The following is a 24,595-nucleotide window of genomic DNA, read 5'->3' as shown; positions in this document are numbered from 1 at the left end:
ACACATGCAGACCAATGGAATGAACAGACACAACATGGGCTACCTTCCCAGAAAAAGAAATTCAGTAAGAGGAATCTGGAATAGAAAGCTATAGCTTTCTGCCAAGCTCTGCTCTGTGATCATTTAGAATTAAACAACTTTCAATGATCATACGTGATGTTAAAAAGTTTTAACTTAAAAGTTGTTGACATCTGCCCATTCCCCGAGACAGCTTTCAGGCTAAGACTGATACTGGTATTTATGTATGGCTATTTCAGTGAACAAGTTTTAATACTAAGATAGCTTCTGTTTATTTTACTTTCACTGTTTTTGCCTTAAAAAACACAAATCAAATGTTGAATAAAGGCACAACAATGGTACATCAGTCAATGCTATTTATTAACGTCTTCTATTTTAGCTACCGTGAAAAGAAATCCAGGTTTTGTAGTCCAAGAGACAACTTTCCAGTTTTATTGGGTTTTATCACATATAGTATATGGTTAATGGTTCAAACTACACAAATGCAGCAAAGTGCATTGTGGGTAATGTCAAAGTTGAAGGCCCCTGAGACAAAACATGACTGGACATGTATCAAGCGTAGTCCAGGCAAGGAACTGTTAAAGTTAGGATCTTCACCTTTTATATATTACCCATTATTGCTGTGCATGTGCAGTCAAAACCACACTCTGGCTGCTTCTATGTTGTCATCATGTTGGCCCAGCAATGCTGTCTACATCATTTAAAACATCAGCTGCTGACTGGATGGTAAAAGCAATGCTAGCCACTTGCTTCTTTACTTCCTCCCAACCTAGAACAAAAAAGAAAGTACGTGTCATTAGTTTTGGAAATACTTGAATGGCTACTGTGAATGCCAGTTCATTCTGATGACGCTGAAATGATGAGTGGCACTGTAAATGTCCAAATGTAATCTTCAGATCTTATACAGGTGTACCAATGGAGTAAATACAAGCTAATAGCTAACATGACCATGTGAAAAGCTACCATTATCATCGAGAATAACTTGTGTGGTACATGTACTAATAAACTTTTTCAATACAATCATATAATATTGATTTAGCTTATACTTTTAAGAGTTTCAAGTTACCTTCGCCCTGTGGACCTCCACACATTGCATCTATAATCCCAGGGAAGGAGTTACTGGTTCCCAGAGTGCAGTAGGGTGGGGAGAATAAAATGTGCCTGTAGGGAAGCAGTGAAGGGCCAAGTTAACACAACTGGAACATACATGTACAGTATGGACACACAGTTTCAACAAGAAAACAGCTGTGACTTCTATCAGGATCCTTAACTAAATTTCGTTCGTCTGCATAAAATATTGTATGGGAGAAATTTCAGATATTGCTCTGTTTGGTAGTGTACATGTAGTTAACTATACTTACTTGAAGAAAACATGTTGCCTGTTGGGGTCAATGAAAGCTCTGTTTAATGCAACCAGCTGGTCGTTAACAATCCGCGCCTGGATTGGGCTGTCAAATTGATCCAATAAAACATAAATCAATAATGTTATGTCATTATCTATGACCTAGAAAATGGCAAGTGAACAGCAATGATCCCCTTCCACTAGATGGTGAACGATAAATGACCATAGAGTGACAATAATTGGGTATGTATAACAATTGATTTACAACTGGAATATAATGCACTGCCTAAATGTATATAATTTCATGTTATCAAAATGATATGAAATCCATTGGTCGATCTGTCATCAGTCAGTCTATGATCTCAGGTAGTAGTAATGAGCTGTTACATATTCTTCTACACACACTCACATATACAGTTACCATGTAGGCCAATATATTGCAATACACACTTGTCCTTGTCTACTCTGTCCAGTTTGTTCTGGAACTCTGCTGCTGCATCACTGAAGTTCTGGACGGCTGATGTCAAACCATCTAGTGGAGAATATGGATAGGATTAATGTGAAGAAATTCTAGCACAGCTTGACATTGTCTGTCTGCTGTTTCCAAGTGTTTCAGCTGGTAAGAAATGAAATGAAGGCTACTCCTTCATCACCAAGGATGGGGATGTGTGTAGGTGGGTGAATGTCCTTCATCACCAAGGACGGGGATGTGTGTTTGTGGGTGAATGTCCTTCAGCACCAAGGACAGGGAAGTGTGTATGTGGGTGAGTGTCCTTCAGCACCAAGGACAGGGATGTGTGTTTGTAAGTGGTTGTCCTTCAGCACCAAGGACAGGGATGTGTGTTTGTAGGTAGGTGCCCTTCAGCACCAAGGACAGGGATGTGTGTTTGTAAGTGGTTGTCCTTCAGCACCAAGGACAGGGATGTGTGTTTGTAGGTAGGTGTCCTTCAGCACCAAGGACAGGGATGTGTGTTTGTAGGTAGGTGTCCTTCAGCACCAAGGACAGGGATGTGTGTTTGTAGGTAGGTGCCCTTCAGCACCAAGGACAGGGATGTGTGTTTGTAGGTGGGTGTCCTTCAGCACCAAGGACAGGGATGTGTGTTTGTAGGTAGGTGTCCTTCAGCACCAAGGACAGGGATGTGTGTTTGCTGGTCGGTGTCCTTCAGACAAACCTTAAAATTCAGATTTGTTAACAATGCGTAACTTCTTGCTATAGAACTGTGTCAGTGGATATAGGTGAAATGGAAATGTGTGTTTGGGGGCAAATAACAGTGGTTGAAACGCTACTTGGTGGAATACTGTGTTATCTATAGGCTTCATTTAATCAATGTGGGAATTAGACAGTAAACCAATACAATGGAATTACCTAGACTGATGCCTTGTTCCTCTAACGACGTGCCATAGTCTGTTAGGGTGGCGTTTAGACTGGCAGTGAGGACGGTGACGTACTGCTTCCACTCCAGAGGGAGAAGTACTTCATCTGATAGGTACCTCAGGAGTTCGCCTGCAATGCAACAAGGATTGGGGAGTACATGATGTAGAAAAATGTTGATGTAGATGTCGTTTTCAGGCAGGCAGTGACGTAACGAATCGCAAGCAAGGATCTACGACATGCTTTTCCGTAACAAGTCAGCCGAACTTTGCACGTTGTATGCGCGAGCTACGAATGACCTGTGTCTGCGACCCTACGACGATCGTCTGGCGGATAAAGAAAAATGTTCCGAATGCCGTATGTGCTATATAGGAACAGCAGGAGGAATATTGTGTTTACAATATTGCGAAGTCTCAAGAATTGGTCTTCATCAATAACAATACCTGCCGTTCTGGTTAATGCACGGTGAACCGAGAAGTCCGGGTCCACAAAACGTTCCATGACGTCCATGTTGTCATATCCGGTATGGTACACAGGGTAACTGGTCCCTGTAGGGTACCCTGTCTGGGGAAAAAAAAGAAAAGATAACCTTTGTGTAGATGCTATAGTTTAACAGTTTAAACACTCACGTATGGTTCATCTACATCTATAACAGATTCCTACATGAAAACCAACATAATATATGACTATTCTAATCTAAATGATAACTCATAATCTTGACTAGCGGAAAACAAAAAATAGCTTTTTTTGTTATGTGATTTCTTGTTGTTGAGAGGAACGTATTTTTCTTTTTTTGTGTGTGTGGAAAAGGAGAAAAAAAATCAAAAGCAATTTAGTGACGTCTCTAATGTGGGTCTCTTTGATAGATGGACCAGTTTAAAGTAAATATTCATATTGTGGGACCGCGTAGCTCAGTGGGACCGTGTTCGCCCCTGACCGAGAGGTTGCGGGTTCGAATCCGCCTGCCGTGTTACCGATCTTGTGCCCTTGGGAAAGGCACTTTACACGGCTTTCCTCACTATACTCAGGTGAAAATGAGTACCTAGCTTCGGCTAACGGTGATTTACATCATTCACCCGGACGGGAGACCTGGCGCATATGAAAGGGTATGTCACCCCGTAAGGGGCGGTATAACCCCGTCGTGTGTTAACATGTGCGAACATGTGCGATCACGTCGACCGATGATGTATGTTCGTCTGTATCTCTGTGGATCTGCCGCTACCAGCCCAAAGCTGCCTAGGTAGATCCGTGTAATGAGTTGTATCATTGGCAAATAAATAAATAAATAAAATAAAAATAAATATTCATGTGATGTTAGCTGACGATAAAGACCTTTTCTCACCTTGTCGTAATCATAAGCCATGGTCATGACGGGAGTGCCGACTCGTAGCGCAAAGGAAGAGTGGTCCGTACTCAAGGTAATGCCGCCGATGCTGGGAACAATCAATGAAAAATATTGAAATACAATGAGAGCCTGGTTTATAGAAGTATGGTACTGTCAACATTTTGGTAAATCATGTTTCATCCGAAATGGTCAAATTAGCCACGGCCACCAAAGTCTGTGTCTATCAGTTGACTTGAAAATATAACCAACACCATTTCCTTTTAAATAGATTTAGTTGGCGTTCCTGTTGATGTGCAAATAGAAGGCTATTTACGTCCTAGACAATAAATGTAACTTCAGATCTTACTACGGAGTTTCCTGTCCTTGTGCCCAGTCATCGTACACGGTTTTGTCAGGTGTGTTGTGAGGACTAGGGATCTATTCAGGGAGATGGTAAAGAAAAAAAGTATGATAAAGAATTGATTCTATAGGTGTTAATAACAGGTACCTCATATTTGCAGAAGTGCAAGAGAGTACAAAATGTAGTAATTGTTTGTAGATGTTCCGAATTTTATGCAGCTACAAATTGGTTACACTCTACATTACAAATTTAAATACACGATAATATCAATTTTTAGTACAAAGCAAAATCATTAACAGTGTGACAATGCATGGGTTGTTGTGTTGGCCGTAGACTGAAATCATGTTTGCACAGACCCGTTTTGTGGCCTCGTAGATGGCGTTCTGTAGGGATGGGCTTGCCCCAACAGCTAGGCTGTAGTTTCCTGTGCACAAGTAGGTGAAAAGCGATGACTGGATGTTAGTCTAAAAGTAAGGTATATTCTACACTGACTGCACAAAAGTCATCACAAGCAGTGGAAATGCTTACCAAATTCTGTATCAGTCAGATATTCACCAGACAAGTAGATATGGACCAATGATAATTCAGTCTATCATCAAGTTAGCGGATTACATGTGACGTTAGTAGCATGGATGTAACGATTCTGTGGACAAAATAACGGTCTTTTATTGAGTCACAGCAAGTAACTGTTCAATAACAACGTAACCTTACTACCTGCAACTCCAACGTCCATATTGACGTAGGTGACAAGGCGTTCCCCGAGCAGTTTGGCATATTGCTGAAATGAGATGCTAGATTATGACTATGCTGTTTTGCGTAGTTTATCAAATCTGCCCCGAATACAATCTCCCCGATTCTGTCTAATGTATCATAATTATAACGTATAATTAATACTTGCTCTCATAAGGCAAACGCATGCAACAGGAAATTGAAAACATGACATGACACATAACCTTTGACTTAATTTCTTGTCAGTTGTCCCCGACGAGGCCAGCAAGTGGAAACCAGCCTCTGGACCATGTTGGCCTCAAAGTCAAATTGCAGAGGTACAAATTATTTTGCAATAATGCACCACCCCTCTTCAATTGTATTGTGACTGAACATCGAACAAAGTATCAAAATGCATTTGATTTACAGCTGGTTGTTAGATAGACGTGGGATGGTACATAAAAGATATTTCATTAAACATGCTTTTCACCTCAACATACTCCATAGATCCAAATAGCCCAAACTCCTCGGCTCCCCATGCAGCAAATACAACAGACCGGCGAGGACGCCACTTCTCTTCAAATACAACAACATATAGAGGCAAAATTATTAAAAGAGAGTAAAAGATATGTTAGATATCCATACACTATATGTAAGATACATACACACACACATATATATGTGTAGGTTTTCCTAAGTTGGCAAATATTCTATCAAATCGAGGTATGAGGACAATCATGTAATTCAGTATCGTCATGGAATTCCATTCTGGTGTCATTGTTTCGATAAACATTTTATCTTAAAACTTAGCCAACTTCTTCACGTTCTGATGAATTATGACTATGTAGTATTAGACCGCAAAGGTATTCAATTAAGGTAACCATGAAGTCGCCTTTTACCTTCCTTCACAAGATTTCCAAAAACCCTGGTGAGCTCCAGACTGATGGCTGTTGAGCTGGTGTCGTCAATGGCTCCCTGCACCCAGGCGTCATAATGGTTCCCAAACATCACGTAACGGTCTGAACGAGAACAAAGTGCCCAAATAGTGTTGCACCACGCAATACAAACATACTGGAGCTATCTCTGGAGTTCACTGCAGCTGTGAATGGTCTATGCCTTAACATACACTTGAGAAACAGAACAGTGAGTTTGCTTTTACTTTGAATAGTTATCATGTTGTAATTGGCATAAGGTGCCATGGCGCCAAACAATTGTTTAGGTCATTTTTATTAAATTTAATCATTTACATCTAGCTCTTGCATTGTCCATGCTTAGCTTCCTTGTACCTGTAGTTCTAGTTTTCCAAAACATAAGGGCATAAAATTGAATACTTTGGACGTTATTCTGCATTGAAATTAAATAACATAAAATCCTCACGAATTCAAAAACTATCATACCTGGTTCAACTCTTCCCTTTATCACCCCAATGACGTTGTAGACCCTTTGTGTTGTTGTGTTCGTATACACATTGATGCGTACTTTTCTTGCAGCCCTACAATAAAGATATGATCAGAATTCCAAGACAATAACGTATTTAACTATCAGAATTCCAAGACAATAACGTATTAAACTACACAGGAAATAGTAGAATTCTTGTTTGACATGACATGAATACGAGTCGTCCTGTATATTTAACTGTGAGATATAAACTGTAATTGATAGTTGAAGGTAAAGTACACACAGTTCATTTAAAACTCCTCTCACAAATTCAGAAACTTGTCAAGAGTATGCCCCTCATTACCACTCCCCAACCAAGGTATGCACTGGGTTTGGGTCAGCAACTAAACTATAGAGAAGGTTGTGAGGCCATGATCTGTTACATGTGACAGGAAAGTGATATATCCCACTCACCAATCGTCCGTAAATCCCGGCCCAAGTCTGTACGTTACTGGTAGTGAACCGTTCCATCCAGGGGGCACCTCTTCACCGGTCAGTCGTCTGGAGAAATGACATCAAGCATGTCGAAAAAAGGCTGAATATTGTAATTCTAGTAATTTGTACATGCGATGAAACGTCGCACAGAAAAGTGCTTGCATTGAATTGTTTGGATTTGAACGCCAAATTGGCATCAGAAAAAACAATCTAACTTATATATTACCGGAGGTATTCCTGTGCGTCGTTGTACGAGATGGGTAAGATGGGGATGGGCGGAAACACGTCCACATCGCTGAGGGGCTTACGGTAGGCGTAATCTGGGAAAGATATGAAAACATTTTAGGTAACGCGGATGAAGCGTTCATATGGACACACATTGTTACAGTTTATGTTTCAAAGGGAATTAGAAAGAAACATTGTAAAATATTTTTGAACAGAACTGGTATGGAATGCGACAATGAATGTACATGTAAATTGGAGAAAGATCGTCGTAACACAAAACTATTTTCAAAATTACAAACAAGAGATTTAAAAATCACTGCATAAAAACGGTATGAAAGGAAACATTATTCCGCGCAACGGACCTTTCGTGTCCACAAAAATAGGTTAAGCTGACTAAAACCAGCTTATGCCCCAACGCATTGGCTGCTATTCGCAAAGGCTATCGCAACCACCGCAAAGCCAAACAAATACACCCTTCTTTCAAACACCAATCAGATTATAGTTTATCATTTAGCAATTGTTCCCCAGGAAAGCTTATCGCGAACAAATATTGAGACAGGCCAGGCAGTGTACACCCACCGGTTGCTGGATACCCGGGGGTGAGCGGTTCCCCCGGATCGCTGAGTGCCGAGCCCCTCTCCACCCCCGTCCCCGGGAGGAACCAGCCGTCCGGGTACACCGCCCCGCCCGCCACGTTCACGTCCGCCGGGTCAGGGTAGATAATAACTCCCGCCGCGCCGACGGCAGCAGCGTTTGTGGCCTACGCCAGGAAATTAGAAATTGTACAAAACCAAACCAAACTATAACATTTATTATAATCTTAAACGACAAGAGATGTCAATTAAAGTACACATATACGCGTTTGTTCCAAATTACATATACACCATTAATTCACCTGTTTGTTGAATATAGGACGATATTAAGATCATTCTTCAAACTGAAGGTTTTTGGTAACAAGGTAATCCAACTATGAACAAAGCCAAAGTCACATGCAGGGAGCATATCATGTTGTCCATGCCAGTTTGGAACCTAACAAAGTGGGTAAAGAAAATAAAACGCGTACACGCGCTGTGTTAATTGATTTACACTATCATTGCTGCTGAAGATGATAGTATGTTATACTTTCGTTTCACACAATCTGTAAGGTATGATAGAATCTGGGACACAGAGTGAATTTAGGGACAGCTGGAATTAAAGTGGCGTAACGAAGTAATCGGATGTACACAAAATATGATGAAACTTTTCACAAATAGATGTAGCTCTAATACAAACAGGGGAGCTTACTTATATATATGTAGGGATTAATCATTTTACATCAGCAGATTGTCATGAGTATTTCCATAGAAAAGCCAGCTGTTTACAAGGGAGATACAGAATAAAACGTGCAATATTTACTGTTAGATAATGTTCTTTCGTGAGACACAGAGAATATTGCGTTCGCAGGTCTTTATTGCATAGAAGTACCAAACAATGTAATTCTTGCGACCAAGTTCTCTTTCTATCTTCATATACAATGGGAAATAAAAGTCATAAGTCAAACAGCTGAAGTATTAATTAAACACACAAAAGTCTCAACCCTTACCTTCGCGCCTCTGCCTTCCCGGCCGTACTTGACCAAAGCTATCTTCCCGGTGCAGTTGACGCTCGCGTTCTTTTCGAGATAGTCAAAGTCCTGTGGGCGACCGTAGTTGGCAAATACAAGTTCCCCCTAGAGTAATCGTGGAAAGACATGTACTTCATTTTTGTGTGTGAGAAGGTGACATACCAAGTTATAGAGATAATACATTCGATATGACAAACCATGTAACAGCGATGTTCAAAATCCATTCATCCGTCCGTCCGTCCATCCACCCATCCACACACACACACACACACACACACACACACACACACACACACACACACATACATACATACATACACGCACGCATACATACATACATGTTAAATACATATACATACATACATACATACATTAATGAGCATATCAATGTTAAATTCATCATGCGGAAATATGTACGAATCGCAAGGATAAACTTCACAAGGACACATCACACACCTCTGGATTTCCTGGCGGAGAAAAGGCGTAGAAGAACTGCGGTGCGTCCGGGTCTCCCTGCAGCTCGGGCTCGATGTGGGACGTGCGGGTGTCCTCAAACACGAACCCCACCTCATCCACGGTGACGGCCGTGTTGTTCTCACTCATCTCCCCCATGGGCGGGTACGACAAAAGGAAATCATAGGGTACCAGTCTGGAGGAAACAGACGGAGAATACAAATCTGTAGCTCAAAAGCTGCAAACACAAGAGGCGACCTGACCCGATTCCCAACAGTACAGAGCAACAATCCCAAGTGTACAACCGCACTGGACTTACCTGGTTTTAACGCACTGTGATACATAACAAATGCAATCAATCATGATATCGAGACACTGAACATGAGCGACCGAAACCGGGCAGTATTTCTCCAACCCTCCCTCATTTGCCACACTTAAGTGTCAAAGTTATCATAAAAAAATTAACACAAAATGAAGCAACGTTCCTATCAAAATAACGATATAAAAATAGACAATGGAAAGATACGCTAATAACCACAATCAACGGACAAAGTTTTTATTCGGAACCCTGATCTTAGATTAACGGTATCATTGCCATTAATCTAAAAGTAAAAGTGTTTGACCTTGCGTCATCCAATCCGTTGTCCACCCACGTCTGCTTTATGAGTTCTGCCATCTCCAGATCAGGCACAGTACCCGCCATGTGGGGTCTTCTCGTCAGCTCTCTGAGACGGATAGAGGAATAGTATAAGCATAAGCTAGATTGTCTAGAAATATGAGTATTGATGAATATTATGATTTCGTAACAGACAATATAGGTATTGGTTCATTTCTGACCTTGGCGGTATAGTTCAGAAGACATACAGAAGTTAAGCACTGTGAGTTGAAGGCGTTGTACCGAAATGCAATTGATGATTAGCTCATGAGTGTACATTGGTGTGGCCATGATATGATCTGAGAATTCCAAAAGATAATTTTGTTTCTTAAACATTTGTGAAGTCATCTGTCACTTATTTTATGACAAATATTTAAAATCCACTTAAAAATACGAGAAAGTATTACGTACCTTAAATTCTCTCGAATTCTCTCCGGGTCAATCTCGTCCATGATGGTGTTTCCGACTGTTCCGTCGGCACCCCGCACCAGTGCCCGAAACTTGTCGAGCGCGACTCGGTCTTCCTCGGTCAAGCCTGATTTGGAGAACCATCCTATGATGACGCCGACACCCAGTGCAACAGCACCGCACAAAACGGCCAGGATGATGTACCTGCCTTTAGACATCGTCTTTTGGTCTTCCTCGAAGTTTTGGGGCCGGTCACTCCCTGTAAATATTTCAATGCTGTTATAATGGTCGCTGGGATGATACATTGTACGATACATGCTGACCCGGGTGGTTCCAGTATGGCAGGCTAACACGAACATCTGTGTACTAATAAACAAATTTACGTTAACTGTAATGATGTATTGATGATATGTTAAAGTTTTCCTAAAAAGATGGCGCGCGACAGCCGTGTTGTTTTTCACGCGTCCAGAAAACGACTCAAATGAATCGTCCCCAATTGGTGGACAAAGGTGACACTAAGGTGTGAATTTACACTCGGACAACGTAAATATGTCTTAAAAGCTTAAGCTATCCGAGTCAACGTCATCAGAGGACTGGATCCAATGCATGTACGTTTTCTTTTCCGACATCTTATCAATTTTTCTGATTTTTTTGGCCCAATTATTAGCTTTACTGTTATTTTGTATCTGTCACAGTCACAGTCTTTCACATAATTACGTCCCTTACGAGCACTGACACTCATACCTAGAAGAATCGCTCCGTATCCAGCCTCGGAGTCCATTTTGTGAGTTTTGATTGTTTTGATCTGTTCTCTCACATCACGTCCTCAATATTCTGCAGTCACTGCATGCAAAGAAATGATAAAGAAGAAAACTGGCAAGAAGACCATGAGGCTATATATTGCTGTTGGGTTAACACAACATTGATTTGTTCAAGTGGGTCCAGAGTCCACGGGTACTAGTACTAAACCATTTTGGCTTTATTTAAAAAAATATTCAGGATAGCTACATTTAAAAGAGCTGGATTCAGCAGAGATTGTTTCAACTCAATCGGTCGACAAATCTACGTGATAGGTTTGGTTGGCACATACATCTTTTCGTCACTGCATTTGCTGACGTGATTATTCCGTCAAGATTTCTCTCGCCGTGACTTCGCCCATATTCGTTACTCTGTTTAGATTATATACATTCACCGAAGTCGGGAGTAACTTACGTATACAGACATATATATATCCCTCTGAAAAATCCGCGTGCAACAGTGGCTTAAAACGCTTAACTAGCAATAACATTAATGAACAGACTAAGTCTGTTATCGCATCGGCATACGTTAGAAGTTCAATGTCAGCGTATAGCTTTGACACCAGAGAGCAAATCAAATATAAAATCATTGTAAATGACGTAAATGCTAAGATATATATAATAGTTTTGTTTACATCAAAGGCAAAGCAAGAAGGCAGAAACAATGGCTTACCAGTCCTTCTATACAAGAGACCAAACTTTGACCGACCTTTAACCCAAATAAGAGCTCAACCTATCATAAACTACATGTTTACGCAGTAGTTTAAAATCATTCAAATCGATATGTAAGTAACGTTACGTATACAAGTATGTATAAAACAACATGTGAAATCCATGGCTAGAATCTAGCTCTTACTTCAGACTATTCAATTGGAATGTGGCCCAAAATGGTGCCGACTCATACCGGGTAAACAATAGTTAACCATTAAAAGTGACATACGTAGCTTACAAGCGCTTATCCTTGTGTTATCTAGAGGCAGTAACGTTATATGATGTTCCTAGTTACTCTCCTAGCAGAGGTTAGGCTCCGGCTGTTTTTTTACGTTTTCAGGTGTTTTCTCGGGCTTTCTTTTTTGTACTGTTTTCTTGATGGCCGTAGCAGGCTACAGTCATTTGGGTTAATGCTTCAAGGATTTGATGTGATGGCAGTATTTGTTACAGCTTATAAATGCTGATGTAGAGCATACAAAACTCATGGCTATGTTTTCGCTTCTTAATCCGTTTATTTCTAAGTCACATTTCAAGAATGCCAGAGCACCTGTTATGTAACAAGTCATATGATTATGCGTTTTGCCAATGTTCAAAGGTCAGATCGTATAGCATGGAACCCAAGACTGGTTGATGGGTTGGTACATTGTAGCTAATGTCGTTTCAGAAGTTTCTCCCTTCGTTCTTTCAAGATCCTTTGTTCCTTTAAAATGCGTACCTTTCATACCTACTTTCAGGACGGTCATTCGACATTGAACATCCTATACTTGGCATGGAGGAACCCATGTAGCAAGAAAAAAATTGGTGAAACCTTTGAAGCTGAATGATGGTCAAGAATTAAAACCAACCCACAACAAGTCATTCCCGTTGTCGATGGTACCAGTAAACTCATACCGGTTGGGTTCAAACGAACTGACAGCTATCCAAGATGTTCGTGTGAGGTAAATAATGTCATTTCGAGAAATTGTGTATAATACATGGTTCTGATGGAAATTTCGGCACATTCGGCACTTTCGACCTGCTTAAAACGTATTAAACTAATTAAAGGCGTCGACAAGTACGTTTTAGTTATAAACATAGCTTTATTGATAATCTTTGAGAGAAAACTACAACCATGGGTTAATCTTTTCCTAATAGATGTAAGCTCTGAAATACTAATTAAACTATGAAGTATTGTCCTTTCACAACAAGATCCAAGTGGTACATATGTTTATATATACGAAAGCATGCATCCATTTTGAAAATCAAGCAAGTACATGTATACGGACTTCACTAGAAGCTCTGGGTATCTGTTTTCTATATTCGCGATGAAAAAAATAAAAACGCTAGACAGTGCACGTGCTTAGAATATATGTCCGTAGTTGGCTCTCCGAGTTGAATCTGTCCCTTAATGCCCTGTCTTAAGTCACCTTTGCGCTATCAATTCTTTCTTTGAATCTTTGAATAATAATGTTGGGAAGAAAATTGTAACGTTTTCTGGCTGTCTGGGATTGCCTTTCCTCCCAATATCTGCTTGGAGATGGTCTAATCATCGCTGTTTCTGCATGTTCACTGCCTGTAGTTGTCAAGGTGGAACGGCAGACGGTCATGTAGGTGTTACTATTCCAGGCCATACTGCAAGGAAAATATAAAATATGATTAAAAGTCGATGACAACAACTTATTACATGCACTGTCACATCTGTCACTTCTGAAATGTCTTAAATGATGATGGAAATTGCACGGGATGTATGTTTGTGCGTGTGTGAAGGTGACTGAGTGCATGTGCAACTGTATTTCGCTGCTACTGTGCGACTGTGTGTCTGTGTGGCAATGTCATTGTGTAACAATATGTGTGTCTGTGCAACTGTGTCTGTTTGAATGTCTGTATGAGTGTGACTGTGTCAGTCTGTTTGGCAGTCTATTTGCCTGCTGTACATGTTTGTCTGTGTGCGTGGCTGTGTGACTATGTCTGTATGACTGTGTATGATTGTGTGTTTGTGTGTCTATGTTACTGTTCTATGTGTTTGTGTTCATGTGAAGCCAAGGGTGTACACGATGGTACCTTACTCTAGCATTTGACCGCTCTCTTCCTTTCAATCATCTTGAACATGAACGCAACCAATCGTATAAATTTCGAATTAGAATTTTTCCTGTCAGCGTGAAAGATTCCATTTCTTTATAGTACATCTTTGTGCACACATCTTACCTCCTTTTTCTCGCTAAGGATGTTATTCTCCAGCATCCCCAGATCCTCCTCCAGCATCTCCTTCTCGTCATCTTCGTTAGGCTCTCCTAGCTCCCGCTCCTCTGGGGCAGGCATCTCCCTCTTTCCAGAACCAGCCACGGCTAGAACATCATTAATAGAATGTCAGTTCAAAGCATTTTTATCTAGTCTGATTGATTGTATCCATAGAAGAGTAAGAAGTGATTCACATCTAATGGACTGTGCTTTGAATCAGTGTGCATCTATTGTTTTAGATTTATATGAAACAATTCATTGACAATAGTCTATTCCATCGCCACCTACCGTAATAACGGGCCTTGAAACCGCGCTCTTTCACCGAATGGTCCGTGGTGAAGACGACCTCCATGGTCCTGCCGGAGCTGCTGACCGCAGAAGGACGGCTGGTGCCGGTGAACTTGCCCAGCTCCCTGTTGGTGCATCCATCCAGGACGGTGACGTGGTCATAGCGGTTCTCAAGGTCAAAGTCCAGAAAGGTCAAGCGGACAACATGTCCTGGTGGAACGTTGATGAACCACCTGACGGTTGAAATTCACAGTACATTCAGTACTGAAATATTGACAACACGATATTTACATCGCATACGGGGTCTTCTGTACGTCAAACTAGGGCCTTCCCGTATACCAGCCTGTGATAACATTACGTCCTTCTCGCTAGCTACATTAAATTTTGCACTGGCCAGACGGCACCCCATCAGAAGACACCCTTGGGGGAATGATACCGGCCAATCACGGCGCCGCCTTCAGCTTGGACGCACTGTGATTGGCTGGTAAGTTCCGCGAGTAACAATGTGATTTGCTGAAGGCTGGTCAGCTAATTAACAGAAACGCAGCAATGGATCCCAGAGGCAATGAAAGGACCGTTATTTGATAAGATTTTTCGAACTGGATGGAGCTTTCATAAGTTTATCTAGTTGATAGAAGACCATGATTAATCATGTTAATGGTTCACTTGGATTGCTTTGACAATAATAAACAGCAATGACAAATTAGTATCATATGACCAACACGATGTGACGGTCCCCTGCAAAATGAACTGCATGTAGGAAGAGAATGTATATATTGAATGTTATCTTACCTGCATTTCTGGTTGTCGCTGTAAGTTTGGGGGTAGCCGGGAGAGATGAATATGCCAGCAGACCCAGGAAGATTGCCGCCGCAAGACTCGACAACTAAAAGAATTGTAATTATAACACCAGTGTTTATTGCAAATTCATAGCCAAAGGAGAAAAAATACGTTAAGCTAAGTTACTACTTCAATAACCAAGTTCCAGGTATGTAGCCTAATATCTACAAATATATCTGATAAACGCTTACCTTGGAGAGATGTCTGGCAGATAAAATTCAGTTGAGAAGAGCACCCTTGGTCGTTCCACTTGTTATTTGGGTGCCGATTGATCATGCCACAGTCTTCGTTCCCGCCGTACTGGTTCGGTTCCCCCGTGTTCCAGGGCTGGAAGCTCCCGAGGCGTGTCCCGTCGGCGTACCGCCATCCTCCCTCCTGGCTCCGATCGTTAAACCCCAGCCAGAACCCTGTAGCCCGTTCGACCTGGTTCTTTAGGGTGATCAGGAACTGGTGGGTGGCTGGGTCGCGTGGCATGGCCAGACTCCCGCCCGCAACCCGACATACTGCTGCAGCGTCGTCGTAAGACTTCTTATCGCCATACGCCTTGAAGCAGTTGCGGCCATGCTGTTGGTAACCCGAGGGACAGCCTGCATGAAACGCATGAGAAAATTATCCTTCTAACGTCCATAAAGCTAGTATGAGAACACACGATTAAGGTACAAAACGATAGCCTGGTATCAAGCCGTATTATTATAGCTCCCGAGTTTCTTCTGTCCTCTCCGCAAATACAAAAGAGAGTCTATAATACGGCTGGATACCAGAACAACAAAAAAAGTTCTTCAAGATTCAAATTTTGGAACTGACCTGATGGCGCAACTTGACAGATGAACTTCCTGTCGGCCCTAGTACATGGTCCATCGTTCCAGGTGTTGCTGTGGGACGAGTGAGCCCCGGAGAAGTACTCGGCACAGTCCTCGTTGCCTAAGTTGTTGGGTTCTCCTGGACCCCATGCCCTGAAGCTTCCCAGTGCAACGTTATCCTGCCACATCCAGCCTCCCTCCTGACGGTGATCTGTCAGCCCGAAGCGGAACCAAGCGTTGTTGTCGACGGCGTTCTTCAGGTAAATGAGGAACTTGTTGGTAGCGGTGTCGCGGGGCATGGCAAGGGTTCCCCCGGCTGATGCACAGGTCGCGACTGCAGCGTTGTAGGTTTTCTTGTCGTTGAAGGCCTTGTAGCACAGGTGACTAGGTTGATGGTAGACGTATCCGTCTGGACAACCTATTTTAGGAAGGAACGGAATTTCATCAATTGAACCGTTTGTACAAAGGCAGTTTGGGTGCAAAACCCGGCCATATGTGTCTGGTGATTGTCATGCAATCGCAAAAAGGGGTCATTCCTGAGGTAGTAAATTGAACTTTTAAAAAAACAAAACATGCTGTCTTGGATCTCCGTAGGCGGTGGCTGCTTCTATAAGAATTCTACGACCTCAACATCTTACGCTGTCACATAGAATCATTGAATGAGGCGCTGTCAATGCTGCAATACTCAATCAATGTTGAAAAGAACAAAAATAACGTGCAACATACCTGCAGGTATTTTCTGACAGATAAATTTTCTGTCAGCCTTAGAGCACGGCGCATCGTTCCATGCTGACGGGAAGTACTCGGCACAGTCCTCATCACCAAGGTTGTTGGGTTCTCCCGGGCCCCACGACCTGTAGCTCCCGAGGGGCGTGCCGTCTATCCACTCCCATCCTCCCTCCTGATGCTGATCCACCAAGCCGAACCAGAACCAGCCAGGCCGATGCACGGCGTTTTTCAGGGAGAGCAGGAAGGCGTTAGTACCGGCGTCCTTTGGCATGGCCAGGGTGCCTCCGTCAGCTGCACATGTCGACGACGCGTCGCCAAAGTTTTTTGGGGTGTTGAAGGCTTTGTAGCAGATGCCGTTATGCATCTGGTAGCCACTCGAGCAACCTGAGGGGAAAAATAAGAAAAGGTTGTATGATGAAGCTATTTTTCGTCCCTGAGTTTAAGAAGAACATCACCTGCAATTCTGCAAAGTAAAGAAGACAATGATTTGAGTTTTGGTGACTCACCAGCTTGTCGCGTTTGGGGAAGCCAGGAATCGCCTCCGGACTCCCCGTCGTTCTGATGGATAAAGAAAATGATAAATAATTTTGTAACATATCAGTAAATATATTATACAAGTTTAATTATGATGAAGAATAACGATTCTGACAGAGCGTGTGTCTATGCACGCGCTGTATTTTTGTCACTGTATATCTTTATGGTCTCTCTCTCTCCCTCTCTGATAATGAGTGTGCGCGCGCGCGCGTGTGTGTGCGTGTGTATGTGTGTGTGTGTGTTTGGTGAGGACAGAGCAGTTTAAGTTCTCACGGTCGTATGTCCTATGTAATGTCCTTCAATCCCTTAGACTAAGAAAGGCGGAAGTCATGGTCGGCTAAGCGTGACCTGGGGTTTGGGTACATGTCAGTCTCAGACAATAGTCAGCGCAAAAGGTCAAATTCTAACGCATATCATTTAAGATCAAAGACTTAACTAAAATAGTGTTTTCTTTACATAAATCTACCCCTGTTCCCATTTTCCAATCTCTTTTGGGTTATGCCCCGTGACAAATAAAACCACTCGAATATTTCAACATTTACAGTACCTTCTCCATCACATCCATGGTCACATCTTCGTCTCCACCAACTTCAGCGTCGATCAGTTCTGGCAGATAAAATTCTTAAAATGAAACATCTCTCAAAGAATCATTGTCAATATTGCTTCTGAAGTACTGGCTTAAGTAAGCAAGGAGTATGGAGAGCACACCTTTCTCAAACATCAACAGAACTTCACAGCAACAAATAAAGATTAAATCAGATATCATAAATCAAGTGGCAAAAACGTTTAGAACAATTGTACCTTCCAGTCGTTCGACGAAGGAATTAACCTTTTCTGCGATTGACAGATCCCCTTTCTCAGGAGCAGCGTACGACTGCAGCACTGAAAAAATTAAAACGGATGATTTGACTAAAAAATACTTGATCACTGTTTTGAGCATTTCTGGCATATTCTCTGCACGTAAGCTTTTGTTTTGTTTTGCCATAAATTATCAACATACCCAATGTGATATTAAACTTCTTGAGGTACGCTGTCTATACATAAACACATGGTAATTAAGAATAAAGCCTACTAAAATGCATGCGCAGCAACATCCCCCAGTACCACCCATGCGGTATGCAGGCCTCCGATATCCAGGTGTTCTAGACATTCTTGTGAAAGCCCCGATAACATCGTTTAATTAAAGTGGCCACCTGAGCGTACCAGGCAGAACCTTGAGAGTTGTCATGAATTACTGTAAAGAAATATGGTTCTTTGTGTGGATCCCTACCGTCGTGTGTAATATATGCATCGGGCTTTCAAAGTCAGTGACTCCAAGTAAACAAGTTCTCAAAGTAGCTAGTACTCTTAGCTGATTCATGAAACTGATCTGAGGAATTAAATACGGATTCGAGGAACGATCAGTGAGTGAGTGAGTGAGTGAGTGAGTGAGTGAGTGAGTGAGTGAGTGAGTGAGTGAGTGAGTGAGTGAGTGAGTGAGTGAGTGAGTGAGTGAGTGAGTGAGTGAGTGAGTGAGTGGGCGAGTGAATGGGTGAGTGAATGACTCAGTGAATGAATGTGTGTGATAATCACTTGCACTTCCTCCCACAGCCAGTAGGAACAGCACAACTCGGTAAAAAGCGCGGAGGATCATCATCGGAGACCACGGATTCACCTAGAAAAATAGCAGGATCCATGTTATACAGATAGTTTCTTTTAGTAACAATTAGTATACACATGCTGTCTACTGTATGGGAAACCACCGCTGATTTCTTCCTCTTGGACTTGATAGAAACTTGGTTGGTGGGGGATCACTAGTGACTTTGGTCGGTCAAAAGACTCCAGAATTTGACAACTTCGGTACTTCTAGAACCGCTTCGTAGAACAAAATTCAACCCTTCGACCAAAACGCTCCGCAAAGTCAATTGCATAAAAACAACACTGTAGTATTCTTCAGATAAAACAACCATCGTGAATTTGGTGTCCTGCACTCAGGAAATCAACAACCATTTTTTCACTTGACAGTTGTAGACGAAACTATTACTAGTATTAGCTTTCTACAATAATTTCGTTAAACATAGTCATGGTGACTTAAGACAATTTTCTAAACAAAAAACGCAGAAGTTTAAGCTTGGAAAAGGACTTCCTACCTGTGTGTGGCAGTGAACAGTCGACTCACAGACCTCTCTTGGTTCAGAGACACTTCCGCCCAAAGAATGATGACTGACTGGTTACTTTGCCACTTGCCACTTGTAAAGTATTGCAAACCAAACAACGCCCCCTCAAAATGGCAGTGTCCCATTGGTCAACGATTACGTCACTTGAAACAAAGAGCCTATAGAATGACAGAGAAGTTTACGTTCTCACGGTCGTATGATATATCTTTGAATCCCTTTTATTAGGAAAGGCGGATGTCATGGTCGGCTAAGTGTGACCGAGGATTTGGGTACCTGTCTGCCTCAGGCAAGAGTCAGTGTAACGTGTCAACTCTTACGCATATCATTAAAGGTCAAAGGTTTAACTAAGAAGTAGTACTTTCTTTACATAGAACTACACCTGTTTCCATTTTCAAGTCTCTTTTGGGTTGTAAACATAAATCTATCTACGTGTCTGTTTGTGTTTCTGTACAGTGGGTCTGTATTCCAAATTTGATATTTGTGGTCAACATAACTTAAGTTCTGCTGGGTGTTTTTACTGTGATTTGGTATGCAGGCACGATAGGTTTGGGAAGACGAAACTCACTCACTAACTCACTCACTCACTCACTCACTCACTCACTCACTCACTCACTCACTCACTCACAAACAGTCAGATCAATTTTGAGATAATCATGGATCAGGAAAAGGACGTTGTAAACTACTTTTCTACAACATCTGCGAATGTTACCCTGGGGGTAAAATACCTAATTGGGTGGCCAACAACAGGGATTCACCAAAGCACCATTGTTCACCGTAGATTATTGACTTACTTTTTGTGGTTCCACCTGGTGACTTAAGACAGCCACTTTAATAAAACGGGGTTAAGAAAGAATGTTTGGAACACCTGGTGTCTATAGCTCAGAGATTACTGCATTTAGCTGTCTTATTTCACCTTTTTATGTGGCGTTCTTAGGGTACCTGGTGAAATTATGAGAGTTATCAATGACTTAATGGTTAATCAAATTTTAACAGCATTGCTATAGGTGTGTTTCTAAACACCATTGGTTGTATGGCTGATCAAAGGAAGCACTTGAATGAACTTGGGTAAAGTGACGCGACCTCAAACATTCCAGTTTAACACGCGTGGTGGTCTCAAAAGAAGATGCCTTGCATCATTGGCATGTCGCTTACAACAATAATGGCGTCATCGCAAATCAATGTTTCTTTCATTTTTTCAAAGAACTTTCGACATTCCAGATAGTGCGTAAACTCAAGTGCTTGATGCAAACAGTAGGAAAATATAAAGTTGTACATTCATTTTTAGCAAAAAGATTTCTAAGCCCTCTCCGAACATAACGCAGATAACTGAAAGCTTCAATCTGATTGGTAGAATAAGCGCCATTTGTATCGGCAGAAAATGTACAATGATGGGCAGTGATGCTTGTCGCTGCATTTTTTATATCTAAGCGACCATCTCTTAATACTGTATATCAAAGACAAAGATTTCAACCTATACTGAACAGTCAAAGGTTTAACTAGGCACTGAGAATTGTGTCTTTAATTCCGTTACTTATCGTGGGAGGAGCATGTACAGTTTTTGCTGATGTTCCTTTTTCTTCTCTTTGCTCCTAGTTGCTATCTTGCCCTGCCTCTAGCGTTCTTTTTCTATCAAAAATCTCATCATCTCAGTTCTTCCGATTACGACGGTGGAAATTAGTCTGAGTGGGAGGAAGAAGTGATATCCTCAGCCCTTGGGCAATGACGTCATGACTTCCCACATCTTTCCACCAATGACATTACGCTGTTTGCCTTCAAAACATGTGCAAATTTAATGTCTGCAGCTCGGTATTAACAGACTCTTGCAGCTGCTTGCGGTGATCACACGTTTTCTGGCGTCACGAATACCCAGGAAGAAAGGACAGGCCTGTCAACATACATCTGGCTGTTTTTGATCGTCAAAGGTCAGTCATTGACAGTGGGATTGTGTATACATGCATAATATTCTTATGCCTGTAACCGTTACCTGTAAGATTGTTTAGCTACATGCCCGGACCTGAAGATAAATGTTACCTGTTCCTGCACAATACACATACAACAAACTCAAACACTAGAAGACACCAGTTTACTAGACTTATCACAGGTAAATATCTTTTCCGAGCGACGACAATTTTGCACTTTAGAAATTGTATTTTTAAGTACGGACCAACTGACCGAATAGGTTAAGCAGGGGTTGCGAAGACTGCGCGGGAGATTCTACCCAATATTGGACTTGAATGGTTTTATCACTCACACCGGCAAGGACCGGTCCCAAATCTTTTTGGGTGGTGGGTTGTTTTATTAGTGCATGGATGGTGAGTTTTGCCAAACTCCTGTTTGTTAGCAAATGTCATTTCTCTTTGAACTATTGTGTAATCCTGACGTTGTGACTACTGTGGTAGCATGCATGTGGGCTACGGGGTTTGATTTATCATGCATTTCTTTTGCCATGATCACTTCTATTCTGCCCATGTGCTACATTAATTGATTAAACATTTTCACAACTAAGACATAAAAATTTATCGAACTATCGCATTTTCGCGAGGAACGTTTTTTCTTACCTAGTCTGCGAGCAAAAAGTTATGACATGCCATGGAAAGTCATAGATGTATTCCCTGGCATTCGCACGAGCCTCGCTCGATGTGACAGCGTCGACTTGTAGGCAAAAAATTTGCACGACTTTATGTCGATCTTAAAATCGGCCGACCTTACAGCGATCAAGAAATACGACCAAAGCTCGTCGACAATGTGACAGGGGTATAAACATTCCTAAAAGGGAATGCCACGAGACCATGTTGTTTTTTCTTCTCTTTTTCTGATGCAGAATCCTGTCCTGCACATTCCTTGCTGGTCGGTAAAGGAACATTCTAAAGCGATCGCCGCGCCTGTTTTGGGATGCACAAATTTACCAGGTGAGCCCAGAATAAAGAAAACTTGTAGGACGTTATAATGTAACAGATGGCCCTTGGAAAAAGCACGTTGTTTTTTCTGACCCTGGCGTCTATATGTACCTTCTTCACACCGCCATCAGCAGGCTCAACAAGCCTCTGCCCCTTTCGCTGTGAGGTATCAGACTGGTATGACTGTGTGCCTGAAGAGTCCGTACAGAGGCGTCCCGCTGTACAGCAGCTGTGTTTCCTATGTCAGGATACTAATGTCACTGGCACTGGTACACCTGTCCCCGCCAAACCATGTTCCATAGAGGTACCGCCACATCTCTCAATAAGTGGCCACCATTTCGATGTTCTGTCGGCAGAGAAGTTATCGGCCTTCAACCACTCTGCAGTAGAAACATTAGCTTTGGTTGAGGGTGGCATTGTAGATGTGGAGGAGAACACATTCGGTGGTTTTTCGCACCTCAGTGCGTTAAGGCTGGATATAAACAGACTGACACACGTCAAACAAAGCTGGTTTGCTGGCTTGACAGCGCTCATCGACCTTACACTGGCAAACAACAGAATTTCACAGATTGACCCTGGGTGCTTTAGCAGCTTGACAAAACTTGAAACGCTGAACCTGATGGGTAATCTACTACAGCACATAGACCCTACCTGGTTCCGCGGTCTGCATGCACTAAAGGCGCTTAATGCACGAGAGAACAACATCAGTAACGTTCCTCCTAGAGCATTTCACAACATACCGACAATGCAGGATCTGTTCCTGGAAGAGAATTGTTTATCTTGTCTGGATAGGGAGATCCTGTGGGGTTTGGAGGACCTGTCCGTCTTTAAAGTCGGCGGACACAGGTTGATGACGATAGGCAAAGTCCCACAGAAAATGGTATGGAGCTTAGATATCAACTCTGATAACCGCTTCTTGCACACCGACACCATCCTGCTTAGTGTCTCTACCTTCTCTATCTGCATTACGACTGATCAAGGAAGACGCGAGAGGCGTATTCAGTGGAGGGGTCAGTCAGTGGGGTATGCGTTCTATCCCATATGCGATACCAATTTGTGGAATATTGGAGTAGAGAAAGTCAACGTTGCGCCTCCCTTTGTTGTTGTCCTCGCCAGTGATAATGAACTGGCTAGTAAGAACAACGCAATAGATCAGTGCAGACACGTATGGGAACAAAACCGAGGCGTCACAGTGGACTTGAAGAGCAACTCAAGCTTTCAACTGGTGTCCTTGGGAGAAGGAAGTACATCCGTGGCCATGTTGTTCTTCAAGACGCAAGACGCAGATCCTGCTGCTAGTATCGTAGATTCAGACATCCCATATAACAGTACCCACAGCAAGAACGTAACCTGCGTCCTGATTTCTAGGCATAATTCATTCACGGGACTCCAGTTGCTCTTTACCATCCCACGGGTCCCAAGGAGGCCCCCCAAATCATGTCATGTCCACTCATCCCTGCGTGCCTTTACTACAGACGAGTACAGGCCAAGGAACCAGACGACAACTGCGTTTATATCTACATCAAAGGTCCTAACTATTCCGACCCGGACCTATGCTGAACATGACGCGTCAGAAGAAGGGGGTGGTCTCAAATCCGCAATCGTCTCCGTCACCGTAGTCATTGTAGTCGGGGTTCTGGTCTTGTCTATTCCTGTGGGGTGCCTGCTGAAGATAAGAAACAATGGATTACCGGCCAACGTTGATGCCAGAGATGCACACACACACGCACGGGATCCTGCAGGTCTTGTCTCGTGTCGAACATTGCCCACAGGCCTGAATGTTGTCTCATACGCACAGCACACCTACGCCGAGATCCCAGATCATTTAGCTGCTGCACAGCGCCCTCTGCCCAACCTTCCACACACCTACGCTGAGATCCCGGACCATTTAGCTGCTGCACAGCGCCCTCTGCCTACCCTGCCAAATATCTACTGGGAGATCCCGGACAATGTCATCTACAGCGCGGCAAAGTCAGCGCGTTTTAAGACGAATGGCACATTTCCTGTCAGACGTAAACGACAAAATGCCGGAGTGTCCTTATGGTCACTTCCTGCTTCTCTCCATTCTGCCAAGCCAACATCGAGTGTCATCTTGCACAGTCTTGATGATGAACCCATCACCCCATACGCTGCTGCTGCAGAGCCCTCGATCCCCACAGTCACAGTGACTCGGCAAAATCAAAGAATGTATAATAGCAACAGTGCCTATTCTACAGATGGCAGGCTTGCTGCTTCATACGGAGTGACTCGAGAAGCCTTGCACCACTGTGTTACCTCCTATGAAA

General features: G+C 42.6%; 2 protein-coding genes across 2 annotated transcripts; both read right to left on the bottom strand.

Annotated features, from left to right (window-relative positions):
• Positions 1-436: 436 nt before the first annotated feature.
• Positions 437-11,932, bottom strand: LOC118409486 (aminopeptidase NAALADL1-like). The gene is made up of 22 exons (XM_035810534.1): positions 11,812-11,932; positions 11,086-11,184; positions 10,345-10,600; positions 9,902-10,003; positions 9,282-9,474; positions 8,805-8,930; positions 7,802-7,982; positions 7,224-7,317; positions 6,977-7,063; positions 6,523-6,617; positions 6,025-6,144; positions 5,616-5,701; positions 5,132-5,195; positions 4,774-4,841; positions 4,424-4,494; positions 4,075-4,165; positions 3,176-3,296; positions 2,727-2,864; positions 1,811-1,892; positions 1,380-1,466; positions 1,085-1,179; positions 437-787 (listed from the first exon to the last, which is right to left on the bottom strand). The coding sequence occupies exons 2-22, from the start codon at positions 11,120-11,122 to the stop codon at positions 687-689; spliced, it is 2,295 nt and encodes a 764-aa protein (XP_035666427.1). The 5' UTR covers positions 11,123-11,184; positions 11,812-11,932; the 3' UTR covers positions 437-686.
• Positions 11,933-12,908: 976 nt separating this feature from the next.
• On the bottom strand, positions 12,909-19,523 carry LOC118408521 (macrophage mannose receptor 1-like). The gene is made up of 12 exons (XM_035809342.1): positions 19,387-19,523; positions 18,830-18,911; positions 18,059-18,139; positions 17,805-17,863; positions 17,230-17,281; positions 16,721-17,107; positions 15,999-16,412; positions 15,386-15,781; positions 15,147-15,240; positions 14,355-14,587; positions 14,034-14,173; positions 12,909-13,460 (listed from the first exon to the last, which is right to left on the bottom strand). Exons 2-12 carry the CDS (start codon positions 18,891-18,893, stop codon positions 13,446-13,448), a joined length of 1,935 nt encoding a protein of 644 aa, XP_035665235.1. The 5' UTR covers positions 18,894-18,911; positions 19,387-19,523; the 3' UTR covers positions 12,909-13,445.
• Positions 19,524-24,595: the final 5,072 nt, after the last annotated feature.

The sequence above is a fragment of the Branchiostoma floridae genome, chromosome 2 (assembly GCF_000003815.2).
Source record: "Branchiostoma floridae strain S238N-H82 chromosome 2, Bfl_VNyyK, whole genome shotgun sequence".
NCBI classification, from domain to species: domain Eukaryota; kingdom Metazoa; phylum Chordata; class Leptocardii; order Amphioxiformes; family Branchiostomatidae; genus Branchiostoma; species Branchiostoma floridae.
This window is presented reverse-complemented; position numbering and strand designations above follow the sequence as displayed.